This window comes from Gallinula chloropus, assembly GCF_964237585.1.
Source record: "Gallinula chloropus genome assembly, chromosome: 3".
Lineage (NCBI taxonomy): Eukaryota > Metazoa > Chordata > Aves > Gruiformes > Rallidae > Gallinula > Gallinula chloropus.
In genome coordinates, this window is record NC_140087.1 from 74425924 (window position 1) to 74439682 (window position 13759).

The window sequence follows — 13759 nt, forward strand, 5'->3', positions numbered from 1 at the left end:
AATCAAAGAGAACAGAGTTTTACTGTAGAACTGCATAAGCAAGATGCTAATTATCCTATGCCATAGGCAATGGGCACAAAAGGGCATGAAGCAGCCATGGCTTCTGACAGCACATCAGGAGAAAAGCTCATCCTGGCACATCAGAAGAGCCTAGGACCTTCAGCATGCTCCCCTCCAAATAAACAGCCAGAAGTGAGGGCACAGTGTGCATTTTTAGGAAAAAAAAATCAAAATCAAAGTTTTGCCAGCATGAATTGTCAGCTTGAGACCACTGGTTACCCTAGGGTTAAGTGGCTAGGAGCAGCATTTATAGGACATGTCATAGGTGACAGCAATTCTACCTACCAGCTCTCCTAGATAGAGGCTACATATTGTGTAGATCCAGGCCTGGAGGTTGGTGTCCCTGCCTGTGGCAGGGTGGTTGGAGCTCTATGATCCTTGGGGTCCCTTTCAACCCAGACCATTCTATGATTCTATGACTCACAAGCAATAAGCTTATGTGGTTGCTGCTGGAACTGAGATACTTGGGCAGAAGCTGAGCATGAACTGCAGAATCCTTGATCAACCAGAAATTGAAGTGTTCCTGTCAAAAGGCAAAAGGAAACAGAATTTAGACTTTTTTCACCCCTGCTGCAGTGTGCTGTGGCTGGTAAGAGCTGCACAACTTCCACAGGGTACCAAAATGAAAAAGCAATAGATCACAGAAGAGTAAACTGTTGAACAGTCCTTATATGCTGCCTTGGAGCCGCCTGTTCTCAGAGCTTCTCCAGTTGCTGTTTCAGGCAGCCCACCCAGCATACAGCCACACAATCTTTGAGCACTATTAGAAGTTTAGTCACAAGAAATTAAGCAAGTCTGAGATACATTTTGTACTCAGAAAGCTGCCTTTCAAAGGGTACAGCTCACTGACCTATATCCAAATATGCCAGTCTCTAGAAAGATGACCCTGGGTGTAAAGGTTGAGTTGCCTCAGCTATGGCAGTGCACACCCAGTTGACCATGCTCAGTTTGAAGAGGTTTATCTTACAGAAGACTGGCAGGGGTTGCCCTTCCAGAAGCCCTGAAGTTTTAAACAGCCTCTTGTTGCTAGAACAAGGTTTAGACCGTGACAAAATAAGAAGCCTTGTAAAGCAGCCTGAAGGACTCTGAGCCATGCTCAGACTTTTCAGAAGCAATGCTTCTGAAAAGCTTGTTTTCCTTCATCTGCAGCATATCAGAAACACAAGTTTAAAGACAGCTGCTCAAACAGCAACATGACCCAAAGTCCCCACATTTCATGTCAACACCCTTCCAAGAACCTTCATATCAAGTCAAATATTTTCTTGTGTTCTGAATGAAGAGCTTCAGGTGATGAGTAACATGCAGTAGTTCTGTGCCCAAAACATCAGCTTGTCATTTTACATACCACACAGTCTTACCATGCAACAGCTTGTTGTATCAGTCATCTTTATTTGCTGTATTGCCCAAGTGTACAAATACTGAATGTAGTTATAGAAATTCAAAATATATTGTAGTAGAAATCTGTCTGGGAAGTGGAATGTTAAGATATTTATTTTATAAAATTACTACACTTATACAAGTCACTCCCACTTGCAAGTTTTAAATATATCAGGGCTATGAAGAGACAGATTATGACTCTGCAAAAAAAGTTCTCAGAAAACATTGTCTGCTAGATGAAGTCAGTCAACAGCAAACTGATTTCTTACATTTGACTCATTTTGAGTTATCAGCCAACAGGATGTTAGCTACATCCAGACAATTCATACACAGTTTGGCTCTCATCTATACCAAGGTGGTCAGTGTATCACTATCAGCATATTTAAGTATTAGTCAAACAATCTCAGTGACAATATTTTAAGCTAATGACATTGAGCCACAAGTTGCCCCTGGCCAGTGAGTGCAATTGATGCTTTTTTCACATTTTCAGAGTAAGGCGCCTCAGTTCTTGAACAAGTCAATACAGCTCTGCAGGAGAGAGACATTGTTCTGGAAAGGAAGAGAGTTTCAGATGAGTGTGGCTGACCATTTAAATCCTGCCTTCCACAGTACAGTAACTTCCAAACTAGTAGGTCTGTCCCAGGATTTTGTAGCCTATGACAACACTTAAGATCTTATAGTGCAAAGACAGGTAGTACAGCATCAATGCCAGATCATGCCATCTGCCTCTCCCTGAAGGTCTGCAACCATGACTCAGTTCAGGGGAAACAGAGGCAAGCGAGTGCATTAAGTTTAAACTTTGAAGTGGGCCAAACTGAGTAGCAGTGTCAAGCCTTTTCAATGTCATGCTGAAGCTCAGCACTGAAGTACCTACCTGTGATGAAGTCCAGGACTATCATGAAGTGGGAAACTAGACTTTCTATCTTCAAAAGCAGCCAAGCATGCAGTCACCTCTCCCTGCTTTGCTCCCTACTCTAAATTAACAGACCTTACAATCTGCATACACTTTTCTGGATTAGAGTTGGTTAGCACCACATGGTGTGGGATCCAGAGCTTAGTTCAAACCTGCTCAGTAAAGCTTGAGAGGCTGCTGCAAAGCTGGTGTCTCTACTGACAAACCAAGTGAGCTGGGTTGACAGCCAGATCAAAAAGCTGCAGGATGTGCTCTCACAGCACTCAGATGCTGGAGGCAGCACCTGCCTCTAGACACAGAAGGGTCAAACCCCCCTGGATGAGGCTGCCTCATGAGAAGTGGGGTGAGCTGTTGTGCACCACCTGCAAAACTGAGGCTTTGCTCTTGCAGTGCAATAGGCTGGTGGACAAGGGGTGATAAATTGCAAACAGGTTTTCTGCATGGGACAGATAAGACAGAATGCATTTGTTCTTTGCATGCACTACACTACAGCTTTTCACTTCCTCTCCTTCCCCTCTTCAGATACCCACTAAAGAGCCCAGCTATTCTATTTCATACTTCCTAGTTTTAAAGGGAACCCAGCAAATCCTCCAAGTTACACTTGGAGTGTACACTTCTGTCAAGCTATGCCTGTTAAAATTCCAGAAAGAACACACCTTTGCATGTTTTATTTCCAGTTCTGCCATTTCAATTAGGTTTTTACGGAATGCTGCTATTCTCTTCTGTTTGAAGCTCATCAGTTCTGCAGAGGAGGAAGAACAAAGACAAGACAAATGTACAAAGCATGAATGAAGTTTCAGTAGTGCCCCTTATGAGTTCTGTTTTACAGCTCTAGTTACACACAGTATTTGACCCCAAAGAAGTTCAAGAGTCAGTCTTGCTGTTTCTAGCCAGAACTTGTATTTATCACATGACACTGACATCTTTGTGAACTTATCTGAGACAGAAAGGTTTTGTAGTAAGACAGCCAGAATCAAACTGAAGCAAGCCACACAAGCTCTGTGAGAACACAGAGCATTTAAAAGCCAAGAACATTAAAGGAATAGCATGTATACCATGAAAGCATGTTTCCTCTGTTTTATGTTGTCACCTACTAAGAACCAGTGTTTGAAACTGTATGGGGCAGTCCACTGTACTGGGACAGAGCAAAAGCCTGTTTGCACAGTTCAAATTGACATAATCAGAAGCCTGATTAGTTACCTCCAGGTGGAGGCTGATCACAAGAGTTCAGCCTGGAAAGGAAATACTAGGGGCTTACAATTAAGGCTGTCTAGTACTGACACTACTCTGCTTCACACAATCTTTCTAAAAATATTTAGCTGCATTAGTTTTACAGGCACCTACACTGCCCTTGTGATGTCCAGACTATTTGCTTCAGGAGAATGTTCAGAAACCTATAGTAGCTGGAGGTCAGATGGAGACCTGGACCACAGTAAGATCTCCCTTCAGCACAAATTCAGCAAATCCTGCTTTACCTTGTTTTGCAGATTCTGAAATTTTTTCAAACTTCTGACAGCAATCCTGTTGATGTGCCTCAGCCAGCCTGACATCCTTGCTCTTTAGTCTGGCTTTATCTAGAGCTTTGTTTGAGTTCTCATAGTCGACAAGAGCCCTTGTACGTCTGTACAGAAGGTCCTGAAAGTAGAGAGGAACAGCACAAAGCCTTACAAAGACTACTTCCCAAACTGAGGTTACAACTACCTTAGCAGCAGGGGGTTTCACTTCTTTCAGTACCATATTCTACTTCAACAAGCTATGCTCTCAGCATAGCAACAGGAGCCTTTCCCAAGTGCAGTATCAGGTTTTCAGGACAGTCATCTGTGGCTTACTCAAGGAAGCCCAAGGGCTACTGTAGACTTCACTTCTTTCCTTAAATTGTATCCTTCTATAAGGTGGGCATCCCTACTAAGACAGAATAGCATTTTCTGAATTCCCTCTGTAATGGATACACTATAATTTCATTTGTTGTCAGTCTGACACAGTGACTGAAGCACTACACTAACCAAGAGATGAGAAGCAGTATCAGTCTCAGCATCAATTCCTTTCTAATCTAGCAGCAGTGCAGCCTTGGTACCCAAATAGCAGTACACCACAGAGGGAACCTGTGCTGAATGCTTCAGGGTATGTGACATTAGTAGTATGACACTAGAGGGAGAGGCCCATCAGGTTATACCTAGATATCATTTCTCAGAATAGTCACTCTCTTGCCAAGTCAAATATTGATTAGAAAAAGAGCTGCTGGCAGGGCTTTCACAACCACAATCTACCAAACCCCTCTTGGATGTCCAGGCTCTAATGGCTTTCACATGTTCCTGCACATTCATGATAAATTACTTCAGTAGTTGGGATTTACTTCAGGATTTTTTGTCATCATTAGCTTTACTGACAACTCACGAGTACTCAGGAAGGGAAAGGGTTAGAATGCTGCTGCAGACTCAAAGGCAGTTTGCTCTAACTTACAGAAATTAAGAGTTCTTGCTCTCTACTTACCAAAGAGAAAAGAGTGGCATAGACTAGGCAATACAGAGTGTCTATATTCTGCTGTGGTTCAGGAGTGCTAGCTTTCTTAGCGCTGTAAAAACCAGACGGTCTTTTTTGCCTAACACCACCACTAATGAGTCATTGTGCCCATAATAAAGCAAAGCTTCAAAAAGAAAACTGTTCTCACCTTAGCAGCTTCTATATTGAGCATGTAGTATCTCAGCAGTTCAGAGAGCTTTAAGTCTTCGTCAGAAGAAACTCTACTCTCTACCTTCTGCAGAAGAAATCAAAGGCAGCATGTAACAGGTATCAGCAACATCCAGATACAAAGATTCTTTCCCCCCCCAAAGCTTCTCTTACCCTGAGTTTCTCAAAGAGCTCAGCAACTTTCAACAAGTACCTAGAGGAATTAAAATCAAACATAAATAGGTTTTAGGTACTTCTTAGTCCAATAAGCATCCAGATCAATTGGCAGAAAACCAGGCAGCTGAAGGCTGAAGTTTACTCCTTCATACAGACCCAGACAGAGACTCATGGCTAGGCAGAGACCTGGACAAAAGCTTCACTGCAAGGGGTGCTGGATTTCAGCCTAACAGGCTAACACAGTTGAGCAGCCTGACACCATTTGAAGTAAAAACACTGCATTGAGAACTGCCCTGCTGCTACCCTTCAAGAGGCATCAACTGTCTTGTTTATTCACCTCTACACTCTGTTTTAACAGGGTCTCAGTAAACTGATAGCAAAGTTGAGAGGTAGAAGAATTCACCTCAGAAAAGGTGAATAGGTTCCTATAGCTTGAAGCCCCCTACTGTTCTGGAACTTCAAACATCCAGGCCTAGTGTAAGCAGTGGCTGTATCTAACAGCCCATTAGAACACAGATGCATAATCTTTCTCCCATATTCTGGAAGTTTGTGAACTGAAAAAAGTTTAAAAAAGTCAAAGCTGCTTCTGAACAGAAGAATCCTTGATAACCAGCTCAATTCAGCTGCAGGGCACAACTGGCAAAAGATCAACTAGCTAACAGTCAGATGCACTAGGAGCATCAGAGGAAGGAAAGTTTCAATGTCACTTGCTTGCAATCCAAGTAACTCAAGCCAGCTAAGACTCAATCCCCTGGATTTTACAGAAGGAATTTGATATTCCCAGACTCAGGATATGCTTATGAACAATTAGAATTGCTCACTTTTTGATAACAGTAGGTTCTTCTAATGCCAGGCTGTTCAAACAAGCTGAAGTAGAAATATAGTCATCTGCAACATCTGCAAGAACAAGACAAGGTTTTCAGGCTGAAGTCAGCAAGACTGCAAGGTCTTTAGAAAGGTCTTTGAAAAGATTCACTTTTATGAGATCTTGTCATCTTATCTGCTTTTGCACAGGCATCCTTGATTCTGTTGTAGTAGTTTACAAGAAAAGTCTTCTCTTGCTCAAAAAAGTCTTCTACTTCCTGAAAAAGAGTATGACCTGTTAAGTCAGCTACATTACTGCAGAACACATGCTCTTCCCTGGTTTTGGATGGGCCAAAGAAACAGCCACAGCCCCCTGAGCGTTATACCCAATCTATTGAAGAGTGGAGCTCAAGACAAGATCCTGAGCCAAGGCTTTGACAAACCAAGTAGTTTTGTCATGTTTCTTTTTCACAATGAAGTAAAAGTGGACATGAAACACTGCAGGTTTTCTGAAGCAACCAGTAAGCTGGTATTGGATGGACCTTAGGGCTGCCAGCTGTTGGAATTTTATTTCCCAAGTCTGCTGCAACACAGCAGCTAAGCAGTTTACAAGCTTGCTTCACACCCACAACAAACATTATACATAGTATGATGTTTCATGGCATCGTGTTTAGGACACCAAGTCCTAAAGAGAAGAACTACCAGCTAGAGCTGGACCAGTTACAGGAGTCATTAGTATTTGACCTCATCTAGTGCAGACAAGCTCATAAATCACTTGTTTAAAGCTCTAAAATATATAAAAGCCACAAGCACATTTGATGGTGTAATTCTTCCCTCCCCACCTATATCTTACGTTAAGACAATTCTTGTGCATCCATCAGAAGCTTTGAACATGCATTAAAGTTTTTATCAGCAAATAGCTTCCATGTTTTGTTTCTACAGAAGCTAATATATGCTGTTCCACCCAACTTGGGACAGCCATAACAAGGAAGTTAGCATTTGTAACTGAGCCTCATATACATCAAGCCTGAAGCAAAGACAACTAACCTCACCCTGGAGCAGGAAGCAAAAAACAAATCAAGATTAGGGCAAGAAAGAAGGAAACCAGGCACCTTACCTTGACTCCAGAGAAGAGGACCTCATCAGCACTCTTTACCACACTTTTTAGAAAGCCACCAAACATCTCTTTTGTGTTTTTCCTCCGAACACTCAGCTGCAACAGAAGGGCCAAGACAGCTTTCAAGTTATTCCAAGGAGGGAAAAGTAGCTATTTCAACACTTGCAGTGTAGTAACATCATTTATATCTAGCATGTGACACAGCAGGCTGCTTTCCAAGCTCTCCATAACTCCCATAAAATGTTTAAAGACGGCTAATGCAACAAACAGTTTATACTAGAAGTTGTTCAACTGTTTCATGCCACAGATTTTCCCATTCCCAGGAACAGCTCAGTTGATCCAGTATATGTAAGGAAAAACATCCATCACCCATAAATAGATGGGACAAAACAGATACACTACTAATGTTAATACACCTCCATTCTGGTTTAGGACCGTGCCACACAGCACAGGTACACCTGAAGCATGCTAGTTGCTAAGACATCAGTATATACAAAGTTGGCTTCCTAACCAACTTGACTAGGATTAAAAAAACCACTGAGATTTATAGTGGGAAAAGTGTTAAGAGTCTTTCATCCTTTAATCATCTCATAGAAGCACTAGCAATATCTGCTTCCTGAAGCTGTGTGTAGATTTACAAAACATTCTGACTGTACCCAGAGAAGAGTGACAGCACTCCTAACATCTTGTCTCACTTAGATAAAAAAAAAATCATCTTACATCCTGGTCATACTCCAGGAAAACGTGAAAGTTGCGATCTTTGCTGAGCACAGGATGAGAAGCAATCCGCTGGAGGAAGATCTCATGCGAGGATACGGTCTTCTTGAAGACAGCGAGGTATTCACTGAAAGGAAGAACAGCCTGAGATCGTCTCTTGTGCTGCCCCCTTCAGTGTACAAAGAATTGCTTTAAGTTCACCCAGTGAAAAAATTCCACAGCATGCTTCTGAAATAGCTTCTTCACCACTAGCTTGCTATTTTCAATCTCTAGCTAGGAAGCTTTCCAGTTTGAGAAAAACTTTTAGCAACACCCCAGCTCCAAGACCCTAAGAATCATGCAGTAGGCACCCTTCAAAAGGGTCACACTCAAAACCAGTTACCACCAAATAAGTTGCTCTCCCAGGAGGCTTCTCCAAGAAGAGTTTTTGGCAATAGGCTCATTCTACTTACGCTTCCAGCTCTTGCTTCATTTTTGCAAACTCTTCCTTTGTCATAGATACTTCTCCTTCCCCTAGCTTCTGCATCTTCTCTCTTGGACCATCAAAGTCAGGCTTTGAAGGTGCTGGAGGTATCTAGCCAAGGAATTGGTTAGCAATAGATGATAGTAAATTAAGTTTTCCAAAACTACTTTTAGCCTTTTCTGGAAGGAGGCCCTTTTGCCTGACCATGGCAAGCCAGCAAGGCTCTTCACCCAGGTATCTAGAGGCATGTTGATATCTACACCCCTATTTATGCCTCCTAGCTCTGTACTACCCCTGTCCCAGGAGGGAAACCAACCAAGGGGAACTGCCTATATAATCCACCCTATAGCCAGCCATCTTACATGGCCATAGGGCCTCCTGAAGAATCATGGTAAGGAAAAAAAAAAAGAGAGTATTTCACTGTGTTATCTTCAGACAAATATTAATACTACTATAGAGTCAGAAATGCTTGGTTTTAAGGGTTTTTTTGTTGCTCTAAGTTATATAGAAAGTTAACACAGAGCCATACCACCCAAACTGGTTTTTAATTGAGGCAAAATATGGAACACCCAAGTCACTAAACAGGAGTAACATCACTAAATCAGACTTCATGCCCTTAGTAGTGTGCATGTTAAAAAAATCAGCATAGTCTTTTGTTTAGAGGTGCTTTTTTTTAGCAAGTACTTACAATGAGCCCTGCATACTCTTCAGTTTCAGTGAGCGTATCATGCAGCCACACAAAGTCTTCATGCTGCCTTGTAACTGAAAACTCAGGGCTTTGAAAAGCTGGCAGCGTAGTCTGGAAGAGAAGATATAGAAGCCCTACTGTTTTGTCAATTAGTGCTTTTAGAAACAGCTCTGTCCTTTTCCAAAGCAAGCTATTTTGCCTACTAAGAGCCTCGCCTACTCTCTTTTAGCTGAGCTGGCACTCATTCGGGAGCCTTACTACTAAGGAGACTATTTAAAGAAGAGGCACTGTTGTGTTGTGGAACAGCACTAATGCAGTTCTTTTTGTGAAGTTTCACAGTAGCTGGTTTCCCCACCCCTACCCCCAACCTTCTTTTGTCAAGCTAAGATTTAGCCAAGCCAGTTTAGTGTAGGAAGCGTGTTCAAGTCTTAGGAAACCTGAATTTTCTGCATACACACACAGAGGCACATTTAAATGGAAAAACTCCATCTACATTTCCTCCTTTGCCAAGCAGAACTTCACAGTTCTGTGCGTTAGAAATACACAGGTTACTTGCATAACACTTAGGAAGGCCACTTTCTACCCCATGATCTTACCTTAGTATGCACAGTAAACTTCACTCTGTCCTTTTCACTGAGGGCATCAGGTATATCAATTTGGAGAGAAGGATCAATGTTCAGGTCTACAGATACAGACCTCAGCTGCAACAGAATTCAGAGTATAAGCCTTGGTCAAACATCAAGTAGGTTTAGTGTTGACAGCTGATGACCAGTCTAGCATTAAGAACTACACTGCACTAAACTCCTGTCCCCAGAACAGCTTGTATGGGCAATCACAACAGCCTTGATCCTAACTGCACATCACTGAAAAGCCTTCCTGCTAAATACAGGAAAGGAGAAAGGCTTTTTAGCTTAAAGTCTGAAGAACTGACTATTAAGAGTTCATATTAGAGTTATTTGGGAAGTCTTTTCTCAAAGGAAGCATCCTCCTTAAGGTACTCCTCCAGCCTCTTTACTTGTGAGCATTTCAAGCCAAAGCCTATTATGTCACTTAGAGGATAGCAACAACCTTAACAGTGTTCTCTTCATTATCCAGTGCCTCCACAACACGGCAGAGCAGCTTTTAGAGCCCAGCCTTGTGACCTGTTTCCTCACCCTTAGAGCAGAGAGCTGCTTTAAGCTAAGACAAGAAGAATTAAGTGCTTTTATTACAAACAAGAAGTCATAGACAAAAGCCTGGTGCTTCCTCACGAGGCCTGCCATTCTGATCTTCCAGAACTGCTGCACATTTTAGTGGCTGTCCTGACAGCTACAGGCACTACAATCTCTCTGATCTCGGGGAAACTGGGGCTCAAAACCTCTTTAGGCTCACATACACCCTAAAAGCCAACTCTCCTCCAGAAGCAGGACCAAAATCCAAAAACAGAGGCACTATCGCTTCATCCATGTAATCTTATTTTTCAGGATAACTAGTATCATGCTGTTTGTTGCCTCCAGAATGCACATTTGCTGTTACAGAAAGCCCCACTAACCTGGTACAAGAAAGATATTTGAGCTTTGCTTTACAAAAATCTATTTACTACTTTAACTGCAAGTCTCTTCCTCTCCTAAATTCAGGTCTTGTTTACCAGACTTCTGTCAAGAAGGGATAAGACATTTTCATGCTATTTGTTTCCAGAGCAGCTCAGAACACGTTTGAGTATGCTGTGAGGAACCCTTTACAGGAGGCCGCAGAGCATACCAGACCTGCCTTCCCAGTGCTTCAGACAGGCCTTAAACAGAGCCAGCATCTTCCTCCAAGGCCATACTCCATTCCAACAGCCTACACCCAAAATATAATCTCAATCAAACTTTTCTAGAGCAGTGAAATAGCCCTCTTGGTCAAAGATGCTCTAGGTCATACACTACTAACATCTTCCAGTGATAGTCCTGTTCATATTCCTTGCAAGGACAGCACATGCTGACTCAGCAGACACCACCTTGATGGTCAGCATGTTCTGAGAAGCCAGGTAAATGGCCAGGTTGCACTCAGACACAGTAAGCTTCAGCACAGCCACCAGCCCATTTCTCCCTTTGGTTTTCATTTTGAACTTCCGTTAGCAAGTCATACTTCACTGCTTGTACCCAACCACTGAAGATAAATGGCTTTAATTCCCTGCAAGCAAAACAATTTAAGCATATGCAGCATAGATTACCAAGATTAATGCATACTTCCAGTTCTTATATCAAGTAGAATCATCTATTTAGATACCAATAGACTTTTACAAGCTATTAGACTCTAGTGATCAGCTTCAGTCACTGGTATTTCACAAGCAAGCAGGAACCTCAGCCTATCACATTATGGTGGTACCTGTGCTATGAAACCTGTCTTCTAAGAGGCCCTCACTTCAGTGCTGCAGCCCAGCAAATCATCCTTATTTTCTGCAGAAGGGAGAAACTGCCAGAGATCAAGGTCACAACACAGGAAGTTTGCTGATGAGCAACCGTTGGAGCCAGGCTGAATCCCAAGGTTACCCTTTAGAGATAATCCTGAATGCTTTCCCATGAAAGCAAGCTAGAGAACTGAACCACAGCTGATTAGTATGCTGCAGGGTGGTGAAACAGCAGTGCCAGACCCCACCAGCCAGGAGCTTGCCCCTAACACCAACTAAACACAGGTTTCAGCACTAAAGCCTGCAAGCAAGTGGCACCAGACAGCATCTGAGCAATCACAGATAGCTTGAACACTGCTCTAAGCTTCTGTAAAGCTGCATAAGAACTGTGGAAACGTAAAGCTCTGCTTCCAAAAGCTTTGGAAGCTCCCTCCCTCTGGTCTGGCCATCTGTGTACTGCAGTCCAGATCTAGTGGAAAAGCCTCTCTGGCTGCCTGCTGAGAACACAGCTGTCAGGCTAGCATGCACTTGCCTCTATCCAGATAGTCCCTGCCTAGACCCCCACTACCACTGATGGTTACCTGTTATCACCTGTGAGGGATACCCCAGTCACTGTATCCTTATCCTTTCAGCCACACTAAAAATAAACACCAACAAAAACCTCCTACCCACTACAAGTAGCTGCTAGCTAGAGTTAAGAGGAGGTATGCAGCATGTTGAGCTTCCCATGCTGAATTCCATAGGACAGAAGGCCTTTTATGCCACCCTGGGTATTGCATTGGCAGCAAGCAAGGACACTGAGCTTACAGAGCATGCCCTGGATCACAATTCCCAGCACCGCCTATATCCAAATGGACACAGTGGGACTCCAAGCAATACAGAGATTCCAACAGGACAGTCGCCTCTTTCCAGTCACCTCACAGGTTTTTACATTCCCCCTGCAGACAGGCAATTGTGGTACTTGCTAGGAAAACACAGGCCAAAAAGCAAAGGTATGTGGTTCAGAGGTCACTGACACTGGTTTGGACAGAAGCTGCCCCATTCAGGCACTAGAGGAAGGAGATAGCTGGAAGGCCACTGTTCAGACAGAAGTTTCACTGGGAGCACAGCTCACTGCCCGTTGCCAACTGAATAAAAGACAAGTTGGTCAGTGTTTCCCAGCCAGATAACACTCACAGCCAAAAGCAGCGAGATGCAGACCCCAGTGTTTTGCATCCTGCTTACTTATCTTTACTGTCCAAACAGGATCAGCAGTGCTAACAGCATGAACTGCTGAGTCTGGAAAGCCAAAGGAAACTGCTTCCTCTCAGCTGAACTAAGGAAAGGATTACACAAATCAGCCAGCCCTGAATTTGTGAACTCTCTTGTTAAGCGTTGTTGGGAAAGTAAGCCATGATTAGATGCTGTCCTCACACCCCTCCATGCCTAGCAGTTGCCTGCACAAGGCAGGTATATGCACAAAGCAGTACTGCTTTGCCAGGTTAAAGCATGTGTCACAGGCACTTCCCTGCACTAGCACCATGAGCTGCAGAGGCAGTGGGGCAGGAACACAGAACCTCCAGCTCCAATAGTCCCCAGGAACGTTACTGCAGGAGAGCTTATTGCCCCAGCAGGCCTCTCCTTACACAGAAGGAACTGGGAGCCAGCAGCAGTGCTCAGCTGTGCACTCCAGAGCAGTACACGCTCCACAGAGGGCCCGAAGTGGGAGACCAGCTAAGAAACAGCACAAGAGTCAAAAGCACCCCCATATACAGTGGTTGGATTCTGCACCTCAGGACTACATGAAGCCACTTGCTAAACGAAGTCTTGTACCTCTCCTACCCTAAACATCTGCTGCAAATGTGTATGAGCCAGCCTATACTTACAGGCCACTGCAGGCTCAAACTTCAAGCACATCACTGATTGAAGACAGCACAGGATTACTACCTCTGCCCTTCAGGAGTTGGATCTTCAGTGAAGGGCCTGTTCCCATATGAAATAGAGGATTAAAAAAAAAAGTGGTGTGCTCCAGTCCTGTGAATGTCACTGGAGGCTCCTAACTGCAAGGCTGAGGCTTTCAGGATTACACAATCACAGCAGCAAGGCTCCGGCTACAGAGAGCCTTCACAGTGACTTCAGGAGGATGGAATGCTTTGCTTCCCTACAGAAAGTGCTGGGGCAGCATTTCTCCAGTGAACTGCAAGGAAAGAGCCCCCCTTTTGTTATCAGTTCTGTAAGGCACTAACCAGGTACCCCTTGAGCAGATGTTCTGCACCAACCCTTGATCAACACAAGCACCTGCAGCATTAGCAGTTTATCATTCAGGACCATCATCCCTCCTACACCCATACTACAAGCAGGAATGAGGCCCAACTTGCTTATGATCACATGAAGGCTGTGCAGAGCAAAGGAATTAAGCTTTCATC

General features: G+C 43.6%; 1 protein-coding gene across 1 annotated transcript; it reads right to left on the reverse strand.

The window, feature by feature from the left end:
- Positions 1 to 1435: 1435 nt before the first annotated feature.
- On the reverse strand, positions 1436 to 9056 carry SNX5 (sorting nexin 5). Its single transcript, XM_084262080.1, has 11 exons — positions 8984 to 9056; positions 8285 to 8406; positions 7836 to 7959; positions 7116 to 7211; positions 6171 to 6276; positions 6016 to 6091; positions 5192 to 5231; positions 5019 to 5105; positions 3826 to 3985; positions 3007 to 3092; positions 1436 to 1986 (listed from the first exon to the last, which is right to left on the reverse strand). The coding sequence occupies exons 2-11, from the start codon at positions 8356 to 8358 to the stop codon at positions 1939 to 1941; spliced, it is 897 nt and encodes a 298-aa protein (XP_084118206.1). The 5' UTR covers positions 8359 to 8406; positions 8984 to 9056; the 3' UTR covers positions 1436 to 1938.
- Between the last annotated feature and the right edge of the window lie 4703 nt (positions 9057 to 13759).

Coding starts and splice junctions, on each gene's coding strand:
- SNX5 (XM_084262080.1), bottom strand. CDS start 8,358: ATGCAGAAGCTAGGGGAAGGAGAAGTATCTATGACAAAGGAAGAGTTT. Junction 6,277..7,115: donor TCCTCTTCTCTGGAGTCAAG/GTAAGGTGCCTG, acceptor ACTCTTTTTCAG/GAAGTAGAAGACTTTTTTGA. Junction 6,092..6,170: donor GATGACAAGATCTCATAAAA/GTGAATCTTTTC, acceptor TTGTTCTTGCAG/ATGTTGCAGATGACTATATT.